At 40.2% G+C, this 23159-nt stretch overlaps 1 protein-coding gene across 1 annotated transcript in view; it reads left to right on the top strand.

The window, feature by feature from the left end:
• Positions 1-23159, top strand: part of LOC139452998 (protein mono-ADP-ribosyltransferase PARP14-like) — a 67529-nt gene that overhangs the window by 31300 nt on the left and 13070 nt on the right. Inside the window, exons 11-22 of the mRNA XM_071234628.1 lie at positions 243-485; positions 5698-7440; positions 7776-8291; positions 8560-8660; positions 12357-12587; positions 13682-13903; positions 16053-16173; positions 16445-16606; positions 16808-16873; positions 19828-20010; positions 20971-21171; positions 22122-22327. Coding sequence (XP_071090729.1) covers positions 243-485; positions 5698-7440; positions 7776-8291; positions 8560-8660; positions 12357-12587; positions 13682-13903; positions 16053-16173; positions 16445-16606; positions 16808-16873; positions 19828-20010; positions 20971-21171; positions 22122-22327 — 3995 coding nt within the window. The remainder of the gene's footprint in view (positions 1-242; positions 486-5697; positions 7441-7775; positions 8292-8559; positions 8661-12356; positions 12588-13681; positions 13904-16052; positions 16174-16444; positions 16607-16807; positions 16874-19827; positions 20011-20970; positions 21172-22121; positions 22328-23159) is intronic.

The raw sequence follows: 23159 nt of genomic DNA, 5'->3' as shown, positions 1-23159 counted from the left end.
ACATTTCCATGTCTTGAATCTGAACAAAATGCCATTTTATTATAAGTGGCCATGGGTATTGAATATTCAGTGTGAATTTGTAAAATTTTTGAACATGCTTGAAATTGTTTTTATGGTGTAAAGAGATAGATATATTTAATCTATAAGTATTTTATAAAAATAAAATGTACCAATATAGACCAAAATATGTCATACTTATTCAGAAAAGTGTATGTGACTTTTTGTCCTTCACCTTCTCTCAGAACTGAAGAAGAAGCAGCGTGTGTGCCGGAAGCATCCCCTGGAAGGGGGGTTCCTGGAACTGTCTGCAGTGCCGGTCTCCAACTGTATCCAAGTCACTGGCATCACGGCGAGGACATCCACAGACACACTACAATACTACTTTGAAAGTAAAAAGTCAGGGAATACCATAGAAAGTCTTGTGGAAAAGGTGGACATTGTTGAGGAACCAAGACAAGCAATTGTCTTCTTTGAAAATCATAAAGGTAAGTATGATAGTTACTGCTAAACCAACTTAAGAAACAAGTGTGAACACTGTGGGTAGGGATGGTAGACCATGCCATAAATATTCAATTGGCTTCTTTGAAAATCATAAAGGTAACTATGACAGTTACTGCTAAACAAACTTAAGAAACAAGTGTGAACACTGCGGGTTCGGATGGTAGACCATGCCATAGATATTCAATTGTCTTCTTTGAAAATCATAAAGGTAACTATGACAGTTACTGCTAAACAAACTTAAGAAACGTGTGAACACTGCGGGTAGGGATGGTAGACCATGCCATAAATATTCAATTGTCTTCTTTGAAAATCATAAAGGTAACTATGACAGATACTGCTAGACAAACTTAAGAAACAAGTCTGAACACTGCGGGTAGGGATGGTAGACCATGCCATAACCATTCATTGGGATGCCAAGGAGTTCAATGTGATGCTCATAAAGTGCACACAGGCGAGCACTCAACCAACTGGCAAACTTCCACCCCTGTATGCTTCTGCATGTAACTTTCTTGTTGATGTGGCTAGAAGAATGGGACTTTCTGTTTAGTAATCACACTGCATATGCATATTTCCCCAACCGCAAGTGATGTAATTCAACGGGAAGTGCATATACTTTTCGATTAAGGGGACTTTTTGTATCATCAATCTGTTTATTTGTACTTGAGGCCTCAGGCCCATATACAAAGTATACAAAAATACAAATTTTCCATCAAGGTGATGGCGGTTCATCATACTTATATATTCAATGATAACGTAGTGTAAAGTAATTAATGATAACATGCTCTCCTCACAAGTGAAGCTTTACAGAATTTTAGCAAGTTTTCTACTATAGCTGGATCATAATCATTCATTAAATTAACAAAACATTTGGATGTGCATTTCCTTAAATATTTCTTTGGTACAAAATCATTTTTCAAATCATTAAAACATGGGCATTTCATTATTATGTGGAATTCATCCTCTAGCTCATTTATATTACAGTTCTGACAGATTTGTTTACTTTTTTCAACATTTTTCCATCTTCCAACATTTATGTAACTTTTTGCACCTCCAGTTCTTAAAAGAGCTAAGTATCTTCTATGCATTAAATATGTTTTGCAATACACATATGGTTCAGCATTTAATGAAAATTTGTATTTACTGTAACTATCGAATCTTGAACTTTCTCTTAATTTTGTTTGCCACTCTTGAAGAGAAATATCTCTTAATCTAAGTTTAATCATGCTTATCAAATAATCAATATTACCAACACCTTGTGAGAACCAGACTTCCCCAAGACCTATCAAACATAATGACTCTCTAACTTTTGTTACCCAATTTCTCCTATCACATTCATCTAATTGTTTTAAAATATTATACGACTTTTTTGGTATTCTATCATCTGACATGTGTATTAATCTTAGCCAATATTTTACACATTGCACAAATGAATCAACATATAACGGGTATCTACCACATTCTCCCACAGCCATAGCATTTGGAGTTTGTGACGGTAAACCAAGAAATCTTTTACATGCATAAATCTGAATTTTCTCAAGTGGATCAAATGTATTGGTGCCCCAAATATATGCACCATATAATAAAATAGGCTTAATCTTTACGTCAAATATTTTGAAGAATATATCATAAGACAAGCACCCAAGTCCATTTAATGATCTTAAAATTTCATTAAGTGCTAATTTACCCTTTTGGCATGTGTATTTCACTGTTTTAATCATATTCATATTTGAGTAAAACATAACACCCAAATATTTATAGTGTTTTACTATTTCGATATTTTGGTTATTAAAAGTCCATCGTTCGTGTTTTTTTCAAAATTCCATAATTTCTAAATACCACTATTTTTGTTTTGTCTAAATTAACTGTCAATTTCTATTTGTTACAATACTTATTGAGAGTATTTAATTGTTTTTGTAAACCTGAAATCATTTCTGAAAACAATATAATATCATCTGCAAATAAAAGTATCAACAATTCTATATATTCAGGAAAAAGTTGTACCCCTCTAATGTTTTCGTTGTCTAAAGTATGAACGAGTTCGTTTATATACAGAGAAAATAATAAGGGGCTTATAACACACCCTTGTTTTAAACCTATGTGAGATTCAAATATATCTGAAAATTGTCCATTAGACTTTACAATATTTCTAACCTTTTCATACACAGATTTAATAGCATTTAACATATTTCCTTTTAGACCTATATGTTCCAAGAGATATAAGAAATATTTTGTATCTACGGAATCAAACGCTTTTTTAAAATCTACGAAAGCGACGTAGAAACTACCTTTACGCTTAGACAAATGCTTGTTGATTAGAGCATTCAAAACAAAAATATTATCAGAAGTAGAGTAACCTTCGCGAAAGCCAGCTTGTTCCTCCGATATTTTCTTAGAACTATTTGCCCAACTTGTTAATCTATTACTAATGATTGATGTATAGAGTTTGCTTAATATATTCATTAAAGTGATGCCCCTATAGTTATATGGCTTTGTTTTGTCACCACTCTTATGCAGAGGAAGAATTATACCTATTCTCCACGAATCCGGAAAAAGACCATTTTTAAAGAGATAATTAAATAAATCAAGGAGATAAGGAATAAAGTAACATTGTCCTGCTTTCACATATTCCCCTAAAATTTGATCTAAACCTGGAGCTTTCATATTTTTAAGATTGCTGATAGCTTTTATAAGTTCATTGTTGCTTTTTTCCCTGTTATAATCATCATCAAAATTCATTTCATATTTGTTTGACATACAGATATTAATATCACAATCAGTCTCGATATGGTCACTATGCAGTGTTGAAAAATGATCAAACCAATCCGTTATCTTTATCTTACATGGAGTATGTTGATACCGACGACTTCTAATTTTTCGCCAAAAGGTTTTTCCGTCTTGTTTTACTAAATTATCTAGATAACTTACAGTCTGATTTCTAAATGTGATCTGTTTTTCTTATTTCTTACCGATCTATAGTTTCTAAAGTTAACAGTTCTTCTTTGGCAACGTAGTTTTCTAAACGCACGTCTGTCTTCTTTTCTTCCTTTTCTGCACTCATTATCAAACCACGATTTTCGGCTTATATCGTTTGGACATTTAACAGTTTTATGGAAACAACTACTTGCTTTACGAATTACGGTTGTAAAATTTTCAATTGATTCGTTAACATTATGTTGTATGATAGATTGAGCATATTCTATTTGGTTAAGAGATTCGTTAGATGATATATTCAAAGCAAACTCCCCTGTTTTATCATCACTCCATATATTTTGTTCCATATAACTGGTCGACTTCTCATCAAATGATCCCTATTGTTTTCATAACTAATGATATTGGTAGTTGACTAGATTCGGTCCTATTTTCAACATTACATTCTTTTACATAATCATTATTTTCTATAGACTAAACTACTTAACTCTGTCTGTGAATCTCAATGCTGGCTGCATATACACAACAAAGTTCACTTGAGGCCCGGCAGAGACCCTATCTATGTGGAGCGCCCCGCAATCCTCGAGCCCCACTAGCGCCCCGCGATATCCTTGAACCCCGTATAGACTTTCTCCTTGTCTCCATACCACTCTGGAGACTCCCCATTGGAGGCTCATAGAGCTCGTCGATGTAGAGTTGACCATTTACGTAGTAGCCCCTTTGACCCTGTTGCCTTAAAGATGCCAGCTTCTCTCTTTGTCTTTTGGTTAGGTCACTGCTAAAGGTAACACCCTTTGTCTTGAATTCACCACGTGCCCCTCTGATTGAAACTTGGTCCTCAAAATGGAAAAACTTAGCAATGATTGGTCTATTCTTTCCGGTTACGCATTTGCCAAATCTGTGCACACGTTGTAAGTCCTTGGGCGTCAGTTTGGCTTCTGGCATAACATTGTTAATAATGTTGGGCAATAGATACTTTGCCTTAAACGAATTTTCTTCTCTTTCCTCGTTGATACCGTAAAATATCAAGTTATCACGCCGACTGTTTATTTCTAACTTGTCTAACTCTTCTTCCAAAGAATTAACAGTTGCCTCTGATTCTTCTGCACGCACCACTATGTCTGTAACCTTGTCCGACAACGTCAACACGTCGTCTTTGATCGTGCGAATCTCCTCAGTTAAACAGTCGATGCTACTACGTGAGCCTTTAAGTTTTTGTTTCATGTCGGATAGTTCGGTTTTTAAATCAGATCTTAAGGATTTCAACTCGTCCATTATGTCATCTAATGTCGGCGGCCCTGGGTTACGTTCAACGTCCCCGGATAACAATAACAGTTCTCTGTTTATGTTTACGTTGACTCCACACAACAAAGTCGAAAAGTGGGTCAGTGTGACGCCGGCGGTCGTGCTGCACGAGAAGTTCGGACCACCACTAAGCATGGCATTTGTTAGTTTACAACAGTGTTCATGCCAAACTAAGTCACTTCTTTGTAGATTGTTACAAAGGATAATGCACATATGGCATTCATTTAGCACGAAAGTGAAAATAATCCCACAAATGAGTAAACGGTAAGATAAATCCATGGAGCGTGTCCATGTCGTGTCGGACTGATACCTCTCAACTCGATCAACTTGCCTGAGTCCCATCGGCTGTTTGAACCCACCTATCCTTGCTCGCCACACACCAATTGTCACTCCCATGATCTTAGAGTAGTTTCCAATTCATAGGCCGCTTTTAACTTTTGATTAGTTGCATTAAACACCAAAAGTCACTCACACAGAATCAGTGACCACCATCACCATCAGGGGACGTCACTCTCTATACTCAAAGCAGTACTACACTGGGGATGTGTCTCCCCAAACTGGAAGTGATTTCATTAAACTTGAAGTACTTACAGCTTTTATTAGTGTAGCTATATGGATAAGATCAGGTCAGCTGTCACCTAATTCATCCCATGAAGATCTGGGATAGAATAGGTCTTCAGCAACCCATGCTTGTCGTAAGAGATGACAAACAGGATCGGGTGGTCGTATCTCAATTGCGTGGATCAATGGTCATGATCACTGGATTTTCTGGTCCAGTCTCCATTATTTTCAGACTGCCATCATATAGCGCTATAAAATCGGCATCATTCTGGACTAGTACAAGCAACCACACACACTTGCATGCATGTCGCTATATAAGTGCAATAATCTTGAACGTAATGTTTAACCCCATTTCACATCACCTTGTGTTATGCTGGTTATGTGTTTTTGATCATGTTTCAGTGATACCAGATATTTTGGGCAGATCCCACAAGTTAGAGAGTGTGGCCCTCACAGTATCCCTGTACACCGTATGTCTGGGTTCTGGAGGGGGACACAGCGACCCCACATGGTTTACATTGCCACCTCCTGTTACTTTTCAAGATATTGACAGAAACAAAGTGCACTTCATCAGAGATTCCAGTCCAAATATGAAAAATCTACGAAAGCAGTTGCAAGATGGCCACACTGATCTGAAATTTGAGTCAGATGACTCTGTGACCCTTGAATGCTGTCTTACCAAAAATGTGCCTGATGCAAGAAGCAAGGTTAAGTCTTGGAAGAAAGATGCAACTGAGGATTTGGAGCATTTCTTGGATCTCCTGATCAGTGAGAAGGTGGATGTGTTGCAAGACATTTGGAATAGTGTCATGACGGAGATACAGGGTTTGAAAATGCCAAAGCCAGATGCAGCAACTTTGTTTGTCTTTGATGAGTCTCATCTGATAGTTGTGGTTGGCCATAAAATGCTAGCAGAAAAACTGTCTAAACAGGTGAAGGAGGTGGTAGCCTCAGTGGAAGGAGACCATGAGCGGAAGAAGAAAGAAATCACTGAAACAGTGTCAGGTCTGAAGTCATGGCAGCTACGCCTACTGCATGCTCTTGGGTTCCCAGGTGATATGATGAAGAAATATGAACACCTGAAGGTTGAAATTAATGTGACCAAGAATGTGATGATAATCACCGGCTTGATGTCTGTTGTAAAATCTGCAAAGGTTGACATGTATGAAAAAATGCAAAACTTCAAGGAGACAGCGTTATCAAATCTGTCTGATGCCCAGATGATGCTTGTTCAGAAGCCTGATGTCAGGGGTTACATTGTGAAGAAGCTGAAGCTGAAACATCTGGTTGGTGTCTGGGAGGCAGACAATGGTAAACTGAAAGTGTATGGAAGGACAGACACTGAAGTGACAGATGTATCGCACATTGTGAGACAGAGTGTGGTCCAGCAGGTGGTGGACCTGGACCCGGAATCTGTCCCACTCTTGGCCTCTCCAGACTGGAGGAGGATCTATGATACCCAGACACAGAACAGAGGGGACACTGTGAAGATCATCACAGCAGTGGATGAGTCTCGTATTGTCATAGCTGCTATAGATGAACTGGTAGCTGAAGTGGCAGAAGAGGTGAACAACTTCATCACAGAAAAGACAGTGTATAGTGACACTGTTCAGTTCCCACGGGGAATCCAGCGGTTCATGACAATGCACATGGATGGGAAGATCACAGGACTTTCAAAAACATTTGAAGCACACTCTGTTGAGATAAAATTTCAAAAGTCATCACATGATTTTACAGTGAAAGGTACCAAAGTTGGATTAAGAATTTGCATGTCAAAATTGGAGGAACTTTCAAAGATTGTGGTGCACACTAGTCATGTATTTCGCAAACCAGGGATTTGTAAGCTGATCCTGTCTGACAAAGGTGATAGTCATATCAGAAATATTGAGGAAAATGAAAGGTGCGTGATAGAGCGAAACTATGATGATCAAGTGCAGCCAATTTATGGCAACAAAAGACAGCAGAGAAACATGAGAAGTTCAGGAGGAGGGCTCCAGACCTTGGCAACATGTGACCTTGGGGCAGGCCGAACGCTGTATGTATGTCAAGGTGACATTACTCAAATGAAAGTGGATGTCATAGTGAATGCAGCCAATCAGCAACTGGCACACATAGGCGGACTCGCCAAGGCTATTGTAGACAAAGGTGTGTATTAGTATCACACATTTGCATGTGAATGAGTAAAGAAGTAGACTGCTAGATTTGTTTGTTCAAATTTGAGGTTTAAACACAAGAAACAGTGTGCATACTTTGTAAATCTAGGAAGTGGATTTAAAACAAAGCATCCACACCATTTTTTTACATTTATATCTCCACAAATGCAAAACATATTGAAGTCAGTTCTTTTAAAGAATATTTCAACAATAATAACTGTCATCTCATCTTAGTCAACAAAATATAATATTCCAGAAAATGCAGGTGAGCTGCAGCATATTTTCATCCATATACTATGTCTGATAAAGAACACTTCTTGTCTGCAGGAGGACATTCTATTCAGGTAGAAAGTGACGAGATAAGACGGAGTCAGGGTGACATTGGTGTTGGAGAAGTAGCGGTCACCAAGCCAGGCAACTTGCCCTGCAAGATTGTCGTCCATGCTGTAGGGCCTATATGGTCTGGAGGGAGGAACGACGAGCAGGGGCTTCTTCAAGAAGCTATATTTAACAGCCTTGAAAAAGCTGATGGCCATAGACTTTCGTCCATTGCCATCCCTGCTTTGAGCACAGGTATTTATAAATACCCTGTTGCAGCAGCTACCAAAAATATCATCGAAGCAATACAGCAACATTTCAAAGACACTCCGGGGAGTCAGGTGAGGGACGTCTATGTGTGCGACAACAACGCCTCCACAGTCCAGGAGTTCATGCAAGCTGTGAAACAAAGGTTTGGAGCAGATAGTGTAACTGCAGGAAACAGAGGTGAATCTGTAGAAGATGATCGGGATGAAGACAGACATGTTCAAGCAAATGGTCGAAGACAAAGACAGAGGGCACGAGGTAGGTTCAGTATGTCTTCTTATCACATTGTTTCTGAAATGATGTTTGTTCTTTGGAACTTTGTAGTTGATGTCATCTAGATAATCTTAAGTGTGTTATTTTTTTTCAAATTTAAATCAGTATTATCTTTCCTCTTATTGTCGAATTTACAGTTAGTTAGTTTTTCAGGAAAAACAAAACGTTCAGTCACCATTCTTTTTGTCATTATGAGTGAGGCTTAACGTCCCATGACTGGTTTCCAGATTTGTCTTTATGCTTCCTTTTCAAGGATCTTTTCCACCCGATCCTTCTCCTCCACGTGGAAGAGCAGCACACAGCATGTCCAGGATAAGGATGAGTGTTGTCCCTGGAGAGATAGCTGCGGAACAGGTATGTTCAACATTGCTGGATGAGTATTGTGATGGTTTCATGTGTGAAAAATATGATAGTATTTAATGAAATATTACTTTATGGTGGAAGTACACTGGAGCAGAATATTTATTTAACATGAAACTTACTTGAATTGAAGCCACAACAACAACTGATTGTGTAGTTGCCTGGATGATGTTATTTGTATCGGCATTTATTTTTAGCCTTTATATACCCACTCCATTAGTGGCCACTAGTATCTTTCTGTCAAGCTGGTCATGGCAAGAGGCAAATTGATGTAGCAGTGCAAAATAAAAATTGGAACTCGAAGAAAGATATTGCAGATATTTTTAATTGATAATATGAACTCACATGGTTGTGGTGGAGATGGTCCTTTTGACTTGCTTTGTAAGGAACTGGTTGAGATGGGTGATGCTTCAAGGTCAAGGCTACTGGAGCAGATGTACTTGGTTCTCTTGGTCTGTGTAAAGAGGATGCCAGACTTAGCTTTAGTGGGGTGGTTAGCACAAGGCTACTGGAACAGATGTTCTTGGTTCTCTTGGTCTGTGTGTAGAGGAAGCCAGACTTAGCTTTAGTGGGGTGGTTAGCACAAGGCTACTGGAACAGATGTTCTTGGTTCTCTTGGTCTGTGTGTAGAGGAAGCCAGACTTAGCTTTAGTGGGGTGGTAAGCACATGGCTACTGGAGCAGATGTTCTTGGTTCTCTTGGTCTGTGTGTAGATGATGCCAGACTTAGCTATAGAGGGGTTGGTAGCACAAGGCTACTGGAGCAGATGTTCTTGGTTCTCTTGGTCTGTGTGTAGATGATGCCAGACTTAGCTATAGAGCGGTGGCTAGCACAAGGTTACTGGAGCAGATGTTCTTGGTTCTCTTGGTCTGTGTGTAGAGGATGCCAGACTTAGCTATAGAGGGGTGGCTAGCACAAGGCTACTGTAGCAGATGTTCTTGGTTCTCTTGGTCTGAGTGTAGAGGAAGCCAGACTTCGCTTTAGTGGGGTGGCTAGCACAAGGTTACTGGAGCAGATGTACTTGGTTCTCTTGGTCTGTGTGTAGAGGATGCCAGACTTAGCTATAGAGCGGTGGCTAGCACAAGGTTACTGGAGCAGATGTACTTGGTTCTCTTGGTCTGTGTAAAGAGGATGCCAGACTTAGCTATAGAGGGGTGGTTAGCACAAGGTTACTGGAGCAGATGTACTTGGTTCTCTTGGTCTGTGTAAAGAGGATGCCAGACTTAGCTTTAGTGGGGTGGTTAGCACAAGGCTACTGGAACAGATGTTCTTGGTTCTCTTGGTCTGTGTGTAGAGGAAGCCAGACTTAGCTTTAGTGGGGTGGTTAGCACAAGGCTACTGGAGCAGATGTTCTTGGTTCTCTTGGTCTGTGTGTAGAGGATGCCAGACTTACCGTATATCGCTGTGTATAAGGCGACCCCACGTATAAGACGACCCCCCTGTACATGCCTTAAAAATCAACCCAAAATCCTATACTCCGTGTATAAGGCGACCTGGAATGAAACACATCACAAGTCTGACTGATATACCGGTAGAAGATTTAACGTGCTCTTGCCGACTGTAGCGTATTTCGCACACGGACATCACAAATTAGTTAGTTAGTTACTTTGGAGATTTAATGTGCGCTTTCCGACTGATGCGTATTTCGCACACATCACAAGTGCGCACACAAACCTTATATATGCAATAAAAATATGTTTATCTTGCGTTGTTTTTTTTCTACAATGATAGGTCGCGTGTGTAACTCCGGCACACGTCGCCATTTTGTGTTTACACGGTACGACACCAAATTGGTGCCCGTTAAATAAAATTCATTTATGAAGTAATGACATATAAGAGACAATGGTGAGTAATTTAATCGCCAATTAACTATGTTGTAACTAACTAGGCTTATGTTTGCTTCACATTCAGCGTGTCTATTCCACAATCACTTGTACACACCGTCTCCAACACTTGTTAATACAACTGTAAAAACAGCGGGAATTGATTTCAGCTTCACCGGTTATCACATGTTAGGTCACATGTGCAATATGCAAATGATTACCGGTACTTCCGGCTCTCTACTCACGGATGTTGATTGTTTTACCGTGTCAGCTGGTTTGACAATCTGCATCGAGGAGAGAGTCATTTCAACTTTATTTGCAGAAATTATTAAACTTTATTCAAGGAAAAGAGATACAAATCATGTTTATGTATGGAAATAGTTATTTGAACAGTTATTTAGGACGAAATGCGAAGTTTTATTGTCAAATGCTGGGCTGGCTATCAGACGCCGGTTGACATCGCCAGTGGAAAAAAATGTGAGATCTTCGACTCCGTGTATGAGACGACCCCCCTTCTTAGCCCCCTCATTTTAGGTACGAAAAACTCGCCTTATACACAGCGATATACGGTAGCTATAGAGGGGTGGTTAGCACATGGCTACTGGAACAGATGTTCCTGCTTCTCTTGGTCTGTGTGTAGATGATGCCAGACTTGGCTATAGAGGGGTGGTTAGCACAAGGCTACTGGAGCAGATGTTTTTGGTTCTCTTGGTCTGTGTGTAGAGGAAGCCAGACTTAGCTTTAGTGGGGTGGTTAGCACAAGGTTACTGGAACAGATGTTCTTGGTTCTCTTGGTCTGTGTGTAGAGGATGCCAGACTTAGCAATGGAGGGGTGGTTAATTAGCACAAGGCTACTGTAGCAGATGTTCTTGGTTCTCTTGGTCTGTGTGTAGAGGATGCCAGACTTAGCTATAGAGGGGTGGTTAGCACATGGCTACTGGAGCAGATGTACTTGGCTCTCTTGGTCTGTGTGTAGAGGATGCCAGACTTAGCTATAGAGGGGTGGTTAGCACAAGGCTACTGGAGCAGATGTACTTGGTTCTCTTGGTCTGTGTGTAGAGGATGCCAGACTTAGCTATAGAGGGGTGGTTAGCACATGGCTACTGGAGCAGATGTTCTTGGTTTTCTTGGTCTGTGTGTAGAGGATGCCACGCTTAGCTATAGAGGGGTGGTTAGCACATGGCTACTGGAACAGATGTTCTTGGTTCTCTTGGTCTGTGTGTAGATGATGCCAGACTTAGCTATAGAGGGGTGGTTAGCACAAGGCTACTGGAGCAGATGTTCTTGGTTCTCTTGGTCTGTGTGTAGAGGATGCCAGACTTAGCTATAGAGGGGTGGTTAGCTCAAGGCTACTGGAGCAGATGTTCTTGGTTTTCTTGGTCTGTGTGTAGAGGATGCCAGGCTTAGCTATAGAGGGGTGGTTAGCACATGGCTACTGGAACTTCATGTCATTAAGGCATTTCTTTCCTTTCAGATTTTTTATGACAATAATTATGTGCTTAAGCAATACAATGAAATAAAACAAGTCATACAAATTCTGCATATGTGATTCTAGATAATAACTCAATGATGTTAAAACAAGGGTGATGTTTGTTTCTAGATTAGAAATATGAACAGATCAATCTTAACTTAATTCATTCATCAACAGTAACGATAAGTTGCAGAATGGCAGTATTTGGTGTAAATGTAGCCTAAAATTAGTTTGTTTAACTTGTTTAGGAATTTAAGTCATTTAATCAGTAATCCAAAAGAAAAAGAAATGCTAGAATTATGCAATATAAGATTATTAGGTAAAATTTAATTTTTTACAGCATTTGAGAATTCAAATGTCTATGGTTGAATAATATTCTTGTATTTCTCATTATAGGTTGATGTTATCGTGAACACCACTTCAAGTAGTCTTGATCTAAATAAGGGAGCAGTTTCCATGTCAATACTGAAGGCTGGTGGCAACAAGATTCAGCAGGAGTGTGCTGCCAAATATCCAGATGGAATCAAACGTGGACAGATTGCCATCACTGGGGCAGGCAACCTCATGTGCCAGCGTATATTTCACACCTGCCTACCGAGCTGGCCACATAGTCAGAACGGTGAAATGGTAACTAGAAATGTGTTTGATCAGACTGTTTCTTCATAGTGGTTCCACTCTTCAGAGTAGAGTTGCATGCAGACCATGGGCTCTACATGTTAACAGATATCTGAGACAACTAACTGTATGGGTGTCTATATTGCCTGTACACCATGTTTGACTGGCACACTATCCTGTACACCATGTATGACTGGCACACTATCCTGTACACCATGTTTGACTGGCACACTATCCTGTACACCATGTATGACCGGCACACTATCCTGTACACCATGTATGACTGGCACACTATCCTGTACACCATGTATGACTGGCACACTATCCTGTACACCATGTATGACTGGCACACTATCCTGTACACCATGTATGACTGGCACACTATCCTATACACCATGTTTGACTGGCACACTATCCTGTACACCATGTTTGACTGGCACACTATCCTGTACACCATGTGTGACTGGCACACTATCCTATACACCATGTTTGACTGGCACACTCTCCTGTACACCATGTATGACTGGCACACTATCCTATACACCATGTATGACTGGCACACTATCCTGTACACCATGTTTGACTGGCACACTATCCTGTACACCATGTATGACTGGCACACTATCCTGTACACCATGTTTGACTGGCACACTTTCGCTGTGGCACATAACCGGACATGTCATATTGGTGGAGGATATGAGTATTTCATGCTTGTTTCAAATGTCTCAGTTCAAAAACAACCCCAACACATATTTTGTTTGCAACTTGCTATGGAAAAAATCTTATTAAATCTGCATCATGAATGTAGTTCCATTGGCGGATGACAAGCAGGTGTACACTCCATTTCAACGTTGTGTCAACTGTCTCCAAATGGTCTTTTTACGTGACTTTGTACAGCTAGATCTCTAGTTAGATTAGGGAACTATGGGTTAGGCATGATACTAGATATGACTAGATATGAGTTAATGAGGCCAATTAATAAGATGGAATAGCACCAAATAGTGAGGTTGTTTCAAGACTCCTTCAAAGTAATGATTAAACATCATCTATTATCAGGATGCTGTTGCAGGTGAACAAGCAAAGGTCATTATTGTCTATCTTTTCAGATTCTGCAAACTTTTGTTGCAAACTGCCTTAAAAAAGCTACAGAAAAAGGCTACGGATCCATTGCTTTCCCTGCACTGGGTACTGGTAACCTGGGCTACCCACGAGATGTTGTGGCCAAAACCATGATGGAGACGGTGGAACAGTTCGGACAGGACAACCCCGGAACATCACTCCAGGTGGTGAAGATAGTTGTGTACCACAAGGATACGCCGACAATAAAGGTACTGATGCTTTTGTGTTACCATGGTTACCAATAGGATATCATTTGTTACAGTGGTTATTATTCCTGATGATTAAGCTTTTCAACTGAAATACCTTTTGATCCCCTCGGCATAATATATGCGGGGGATATAGTTCAGTGTCGTCTGTCCGTCCGTCATTGCAATCATTTCGTTTCCAGGGCTTTATCCGAAAACTGTTTAATATTTTACAACAAAACTAGGCACATATATCGAACAGATCCTTAAGTGGTGCCTTTTGCTCTTTGCGGATTTGGGGCATTTTTGTTTTTCTTGATTTCCATGGAAACAATTTGGATTTAGTTTCAAAAGGTGGGGGTGGGCATCGTTTCTGGAGCACAACATGAAATCTGTGAAGGCTTTTCCTCCAAACCTGGTACATGTATTCACCAAGGGCTGAAGTGGTGCTTTTGCTATTTAGGAATATTTTTAAAATTTGATTTTTCTGTTTCCATGGTAACAAGTTAGACTTAGCTGAAACAGAGGCAGATGTCGTTTCTGGAGCAGAACTAAAACACTATTCAACATTTTTCATCCAAACTTGGTACATGTATTAATCAAGGGCTGAAGTGGTGCCCTTTGCTATTTAGGGATTTGTCATCTTCTGATGACTCTTGTTTACATTTGCTGTTTCTTCCATCACTTTGCACTAATATTAGCCAAATCTTTGTCCAGATGTTGTTTGTTGTTTAACACCACACTCAGCAATATTCCAGCTATATGACGGCGGTCTGTAGATAATAGAGTCTGGTCCAGACAATCCAGTGATTGACATAATAAGCATCGATCCACGCAATTGGGACATGATGAAATGCATCAACCACGTCAGCGAGCCTGACCACCCGATCCCAGTAGTCACCTCTTACGACAAGCATAGTCGCCTTTTATGAGATGCATGGGTCAAGGTCGCTAGAGGTCACATTATGATACATGGCTCAAATTTTAGGAAATTACTAATTATTTTAGGAAAAATATGAGCATATTCCATTGAGTAAAGATAAACTAAAAGAAAACCAACTCAATACCTGCCATATTTCATGGTTATGTTAAGGTCACTTTTAAAGCAATTTACTCCTTACTTGTATATACATTAAATATTATCATTGTATGGAGACTCATATTGATAACACCACGTACTACTGATACACCAACATTTTGGTATCGATTCTTATACCATTGTAAAGCAAGACATATAGTTGTTATCCTTAAATGTCTACTGTGTCATGTGTCAACTTCAAAGGAATTCAATGTTTGCCTGTCACGCTGAAGACCCGGGTTGGATTCCTGACATTGGTACAATGTGTCAAGCCCATTCGTGGTGTCCCCCGCTGTGATATTGCTGGAATATTGCTAAAAGTGGCGTAAAACATCACTCACTCACTCCAAGGAATTCCTATCAAACAATTTAGACCAGAATTGCACATACAATATATCATCTTGTTTCTGAAGGGACTTTATGCATGAGAGTGATCGGCGTAGATCAGGAAACATAAGCCACTAGTTTCTGTAGATTGCACATGTGCTATATGTACCAAAGGAATAAACAGAGATTCAAATGTTGGGCATGTGTTTCAAAAACCTGACGTGGTGTTATTAAAATGGAAGGGCTTAATACTTTGTAGTTACAATAACATTGGGCACAGGACTTTTCAAAAGTGTGCTGCATTGCATTTGTCATGTTTTTTATAGAAATTCAGAAGTAGTGTTTTGCAGAGGAAGTGGTTTTTTTCACTCTTTTCCGGGTTTCTACAGGCTTTGGACTAGGTAGACAGAATAAAGATGCAAACTTGAATACAGATATTGATGAGGTCAGCTTCACCTGATTTGGTAGTCATAATGGTTCATGATGCATCCCTAGAGGGAAAGTTTTGGCACATTCAGTAAGAGGTAGGGGTTAGGCTGTTTTTGATGCAGACACCTCACTCATTCTGTATATACAGCCAGAACCAAAAACTTTTATAGTATGGTTGGGAATTTGGAGTTTTTGTTAATTTTATTTTTTAGTAATATATACTTTTGAAGTTTGTGTGTTAGATCATATTTCTATATACATATACAAAATATCGTCAAACTAATCATTATGTCAATCGGTGCACCACTTTTAAGTTGTTACTCTCATTGTACCTTTCAGGCTTTTGAATACCAGAAGGGGAAAGCCATTGGAGGTGCTAGTGGGCACACGCAACGCAGCAGTCGCAGGAGTCAAAGAAACTTTGGCCAAATGGATCAAACACAACATAGAACATCCGCAGGTCTCGATGATATTTCATTATTTAAACAGGTCCAGATTTCTGCAGTTTAGTTTGGAGATCATAATCATACTACTGACATGTTCCCTCTCTCTCTCCCCCTCCCTCTCCTCTCTCTTTCCCTCCCCAACTCTCTCTCCCCCCCTCCCTCTCTCTCTCTATCCCCTCCCTCCCCCACTCTCTCTCCCCCCCTCTCTCTCTCTCTCTCTCTCTCTCTCTCTCTCTCTCTCTCTGTATATATATAAAACATTGAGTTTGGGATTTTTTTTGTCAGGTTCAACAGAAGATGAGGGCTGGCAGCTTATCACTACAACAGATTTGACTCCAGTTTATCAGCTGGGCAAGGTGAAGCTGACCATTAAACAAGGTGATTTGTTGAAGGAAAAAGCCAGTTGTATTGTCAACAGCACCAACACTGATCTCAACCTAAAAATCGGTAAGTCAAGAGGCATCCAGAAAGACGATGTATCATTTCAATATGTGTACATTCTCGAATGATGTACATTATAAGCAAGTAACCATTACAGAGTTCAAGTCTTTATTACCTTTGACTGGACTGACAGTTGTAAACAGTGACAAAATTAAAGGATTTGGATGTCAGAAAATGATCTTACCCAGCTTGTTTGTTATCGTCTAGGTGCAGTGTCCCAGTCTATACTGAGACAAGGTGGAGTAAATCTTCATATTGAACTTCGCCTCAAAGGTATGTATTGACATTTGGGATTGCTGTGTGATAAGGTATTTGCTGTTAGGTGGGATACCACCAGGATCTCACAAGGATTGAATCTATGTCGGATCCCACAGGGATTTCAGAGGAATCGCAGATGTAAACTGATGTCCAAAAGAAACTTTACCACCTGAAAATATAAATTTCAGACAAAGTATAAAGTTTTTTCGATGAAGTCTATCTAAAACACATAACCTAAATACATCAATAGTGTATGCAGAAAATGTTAACCTTTTGTTACATGTTTGCGAGATAACTCGCGAAAAAGTGAAAAACATGTGCACCACAGACAACTGCAAATGCATGTGCGGGTAGGGGTATAAAACGATTGCAATGGCAAGTCAGACATCCAAAGTGATAAAAAAAACACAAAAGAAATGCCACGACTCACAGTCGAACAACGTGAATGAGCCTTGGGTATGGTACAGATGGGAGCCACCCACACCCATATTGCACGAACCTTCGGTTGCTGCAGTGTTGCCATTACAAACTTGATGCAACGTTACAGACAGACAGGGCGGACCGCTGACAGGCCAAGAACAGGCAGACCCAGGGTGACCACGCCCCAAGATGACCGGTACTTGCGTACCTTGCACCTCCGAAATCGCTTCCTGACAGTGACGTCATCGGCGACAAATGCCTTAGGCCACAGGGTTAGTCGATAGACAGTGGCCAGGAGACTCAGGGCTCATGGAATCAGGGCTTTTAGACCATACAGAGGACAGCTATTGACAGCGCAACATCGTCGTCTGCGATTGAGATGGGCCCGGACTGTACGACGTTGGCAACGACGTGACTGGCAGAGGGTTGTCTTCAGTGACAAAAGTCGATTTTGTATGTTTAGGGCTGATGGAAGACAATGTGTTTACTGCCGAAGGAGGGAACAAACGGCAGCATGTTGCGTGCAGAAGGTCGTACCATATGGTGGAGGGAGTGTCATGGTGTGGGGAGGGATCTGTGGGCAGGAGAGGACACCGCTGGTCATCGTTGACGTAAACTTGACAGCTCAGCGTTACATGGATAACATTCTTCATCCAGTTGTCCTACCATTTCTCCAACAGCAGCCACATGGTGTCATTTATCAGCATGACAATGCTAGAGCCCATACAGCCAGAATTGTCACTAACTTCCTCGCAGCCAACAACGTCAACACCCTGCCGTGGCATGCACGCTCACCCGACATGTCCCCCATAGAACACCTCTGGGACTTGATGGATCGTCGTGCTCGACAACAACCAAACTCTCCAGCCAACCTGCAAGAACGGATCTTGGCTCTCCAAGAAGAATGGCGTCAAATCCAACGTGACCTCATCAGACAACTGACTTTTTCTGTGCGTCGAAGAGTTTTTGTGTGTATTGAGGCATTTGGTGGTCACACACGCTACTAATGACTTGTTATTGAACGTGAGCGATTGTTTATGTACTCTGCCTATTGTTCATGATTCTGAAAGCTCCAGTTTTGTACCACACCCAACTTTGAGGGGCTCTGACGTCATTCTCGGTCGCGGTATGATTGTCATTTTCAGTGTTTATTATGTTGATACATGTATATTGATCTTCTCAATACACTTTACTTCATGCATGTATGTTTTGTTGTATTTGAGCAAGAGTGACTTCAAACTCTGGTAAAGTTTCTTTGGGACGTCAGTTTTTATAATACCATACATAGGAAACAATTTAATTTTTCATTTTCATCTTGATCATTCTTTAAACTTTGCTAGGTTATGGTTCTATAGTAGATTATTTATACAAATATGAAAATTACTTTTAAGTAATAACTTTCAGTGATCTTGATCTAGTGATAATTTTCAGTGTTTTCAGCATATTTAAGCATGTTGTTTACACTGATATCTCTCTAAATTCCAGTGGCTAAATGAAAATTACTCCTTTATAGATATATAGGAATAAGAAAACTTGGGTACTGTTTGAACATCAGCATTCCATTTCACATCTGTAATCAATGGCAAAATTTCAATTTTAAGTTACGTGTAACATTACGATCAAGAGTTACCTGTCCTTGGTCACACACATCCCTCTCACAGATGTGACCATGAATGACAGATGCAAATAGAGATTTTTACAACAAATCTACTATGTGGAGTTATCTTCCCATGACTCCTCAGGGACATATGAGCTGCATAGCAGACTTGGCCTGGTCTGTAAGAAAGGTCATTAGCCAATCTGGCTGGAACTTCCTGAGGCAAAGGAGTTAAAAGAATGTAAAAATCCACCCTTGCCGAACTAGGCTGGAATTTCTTGGTTCCATCATAGTGCCACCAATGGCTATTACGAGTTGTGTCCAATCTATGTCCCTCCTACTGACCATCAGATTCCACTCTTATAAGTTATATCACTTGTATTTGCTTCAAACAAAATGGCGGTTCTGATCGATTATCTATATTGTAATAAAATGGGTCTTAGTTCGTGAAGTGCATCAAATCATGTGAGCACATGATTTAAAACATGAAAAGATTTGGAAAATATCTGTTGACACTAAATTGACGTTACACATGTTTCGCAACTCCTGCAATCAACCAAAATCTGCACGACAGTTTATGAACCGGATGTTAATTTGGTTACCCGATTTTGATTGGACTATGCATAGACTGGTTAGTTCAGCCAAAATATAAATTCCAGGATAGTTTGGCAAGGTAGGAAACTTGACATTTATAGTCAATTAACTCCCTTGCTGGAGTTTCGCTTCAGTTCAATTTATACTGGTACATTTAATTGGAACTAGCATTGAACCTGTGAAGATCCAGGGTAGAATAGGTCTTCAACAACCCTTGCTCGCCGTAAGAGACGACTATGCTTGTCTTAAGAGGCGACTAACAGGATCGGGTGGTCAGGCTTGCTGACTTGGTTGATGCATTTGAGCAAAACAAAACAAAACAAACACAGCATTGACTAAACATAATTCATATTTTCAGCCAGTGAAATGAAAAGTAAAGGAACTGTTACAACGACAGCAGGAGGTCTCAAAGCAGACTACATTATTCATGTCTCTGGAGATTATTTTAATCACGACTGGAAAAAAGTCATTTCAAAATGTCTTAAAGAAGCTGGAACTCTACCTGGTGTGTGGTCAATAGCATTCCCAGCGCTTGGAACAGGTACGTATGTTTAGCTCAACTGGATGAAGAGTTTGCTCAAATTATTTCGGTTATAAGGATTGACTGGAGTTTATTGCACATAACTTGACACGCCCACAAAGTCAGCAGACAATCAAGGAGAGTAGGATGAAAACGAAGAACTGCAATAGTCAGACTGTAACAAACCGGAAAAAATATGTAAGGGATGTCATGTACTGGTACTTAGGACTCAACAGGGAGCTAAGTCAACATCTGACTAAGTATATTCAGCCATGTGCTCATTCCAGGGTAGCTCCCAAAAGTTGCACAGGCAAACTCAACTGAATGGTTGTAATGAAAAGTGGGATTTCACTGAAATACTTCACAAGGGAGAAGGCAGCTGTTTCAAAAGACTTGGTCAGTTACTGCCAATTTCAAACATTAGTTCCCTGAGAACTGGAAGAAATAGTTGCAAAAATGCGGGTTAGAAATGAAACCCAAAGACATGAAATTTGTGGAAACCAATGGTACTTTGGACAATGAATATGCATGAATTACAATAAATGTCCTGTGCAAGACGATACATGGGAGCAGAATGGGAATTCCCTCGACTGTAATATAGGGATTCCTAGACATTCTGTAGTAAGAAAAGTAGGCCATTTTGTGGGCATTGCTTAATTGTTTTACGTTCATTCAGAAATGAATGCAATAATACACGACCAATTCAGTGAATTAGAATGCAGGAATTACAATGATCACAATGAAAATTTAAACATTTCTTCAGTTTGATATGCCTATCCAAACTATACTGTTGTATTGATGAAGTTATTTAATGCATCACTTTGGCATAACCGATCTATATATCATTTTGAAGTATTGAGTATTACTCTGTTATGTCTTATAATCACATAGTATATCGAAGTGAGCTGCATATTGCAAAAAGCCTGCATTAAATCATTGAGAATGTTTTAAATGAAGTTTACATTTTAAACTTTTCAACAGGTCAGGGCAATATGACACCCGAACAGATGGCCACATGCCTGATTGAAGCTGTGAAGGACTACCAGAGCTCTCCTCCAAAACATGGAATGATATCAGATATTCGAATGGTGATTTTCCAGAAAGATATGCTTGACCCATTCGTTGCAGGAGTTAGCAAGGCTCTATCTACCAAAAAGAAAGGATACCTCAAAAAAGCTCTCGGTAATTATAAGCTATTTGCAAATCTGCAACCCTATATACACTCAGGGTATAGTGTGTCCCAAACACCATTGCTAGTCGTAAAATTGGATATCATGTTAGAATTGGTCCATAGAAAGCTATGCTTTGTTTGTTTGTTGTTTAATGCCGCACTCAGCAATATTCCAGCTATAGGACGGCGGTCTGTTGATAATCAAGTCTGGACCAGACAATCCAGTGATTGACATCATGAGGATTGATCCACGCAATTTGGGATCGATGACATGCATCAACCAAGTCAGCATACCGATGCTGTTCATCGCCTCTTACCACAGGATCTTCACGGGTTATCAAAAGCAAGCTATGCAGGATCGTAAAGTCAGCCTCTGTGACATGGTTGATTGCCCCAATGGTGTTGAATGTTGTTCATAATGTCAATCACTGGATTGCTTGGCCCAGGCCACCAACTTATAGCTGCAATATGACTGACAGCAGCATTAAGCATTAACCACACACACACCGTTTGCTATTCAGGATTTTAATTTTTGTCATGTCCATCCAAATAGGACTGGGGTGATCCTGTGATGACTGTTGTGTGCAAATCCATTCCTCTAATCAGAAATGGGGGCACCGGTGGCACAGTCAACTAAGGCACTACGATTCACTGTGCAGAGTTGCTTCCCTTTGGCAGGCCAGAAACCTATTATAGTGGGTTCGAATGCTGGTTCGCCCCGATTATGTTTTTAGGTTTGTCAGTGCCATACCCATGCTCGTGGGTTTTGCCGAAGAGGTAAACGTCAGAGACCTGCATCACTTCCTCCCACATTAAGCTGACATGCCATGATATATCTGGAACACTGTTAAATGCGGCGTTAATCTCAACTCACTCACTCACTCACTCACTCTAATCAGAAATACATGTTTCATCAAGCTGTTGTGGGTCAGCATGTGAGTCTTTCACTCTTGTTTTGTAGATTTTGTCTGGGGGGGATCTGATGAGCAGACTGGCCATGTCACACAGCCAACAGTTCAGCCGAGGAATGATGTTACCCTCTACTTCTTCTCGGATGACATCAAACATATTGAACAAGCAAAATCTATGTTGGAAACCGAGTACCAAAATAATATGATGACAAAGCCAATATATGATGAAGCACTCAAGACGTTGACTAAACAGCAGGTGAGTACCTTTACATGTGAAGATCATTGTTATTTACAACTTACAACAAAACAGATAGTCCTTGTCAACACAGCACATAGGCGAATAGAATTTGATTTTAGACTTTAAGAAGCAGCAATAGGGTAAGCACAAACAATTATTTAGTTTGATAAGACTTATGGTACAGGAATAAAGGACTTGGAACATTATTGTGAAAGAAATCAAATGGATGCTGCAATCTGTACCAGTTGAAAACACTTTTTAACATTCCCCCAAACAGACTAGTACAGTGGCCTGTAAGTGAGTGAGTGAGTGAGTATGGTTTTACGCCACTTTTAGCAATATTCCAGCAATATCACGGCGGGAGACACCTCATTGTATCTTTGTGAGGTGAGGTGAAATTGGGTTTAACGTCGCGTCCAAGATAATTGCACTTAAAAAGTGACTTGCATGTACGTGTGTGTCTTTGTGTGGCTGCTTGTACTAGTCTGGACTGATGCCGATTTATAGTGTTAGCCCACTGAGATACAATCCCGCAGTTTAACATGAATACTCCACTCAGACACAGTATACTGACTCTGAGCCGACCAGTCCTTGTTTTAGCCCCTTAATGCCGAGCGCCATACAGGGTAACAACAAGTACCATCTTTTAACGTCTTTTGGTATGACGCGGCCGGGGATCGAACTCCGGACCTTCCCCTCTCCCGGCGGACGCTCTACCACTAGACCACGGACGTCAAAACAGAATGAATGCAGGAAACATGAAATCACCATGACCAGTTAGCTGCCCTTGCAGCTCAAGGAGCAGGGAGAGAATTTAAATTATGACATTTTGTCTATCTGTTTTGTTTTA

Source organism: Haliotis cracherodii, unplaced genomic scaffold (genome assembly GCF_022045235.1).
Source record: "Haliotis cracherodii isolate W230 unplaced genomic scaffold, xgHalCrac1.p SCAF_9, whole genome shotgun sequence".
Taxonomy (NCBI): Eukaryota; Metazoa; Mollusca; class Gastropoda; order Lepetellida; family Haliotidae; genus Haliotis; species Haliotis cracherodii.
Note: the sequence above shows the minus strand (reverse complement) of the source record. Positions and strands in the feature narration are given on the sequence as shown.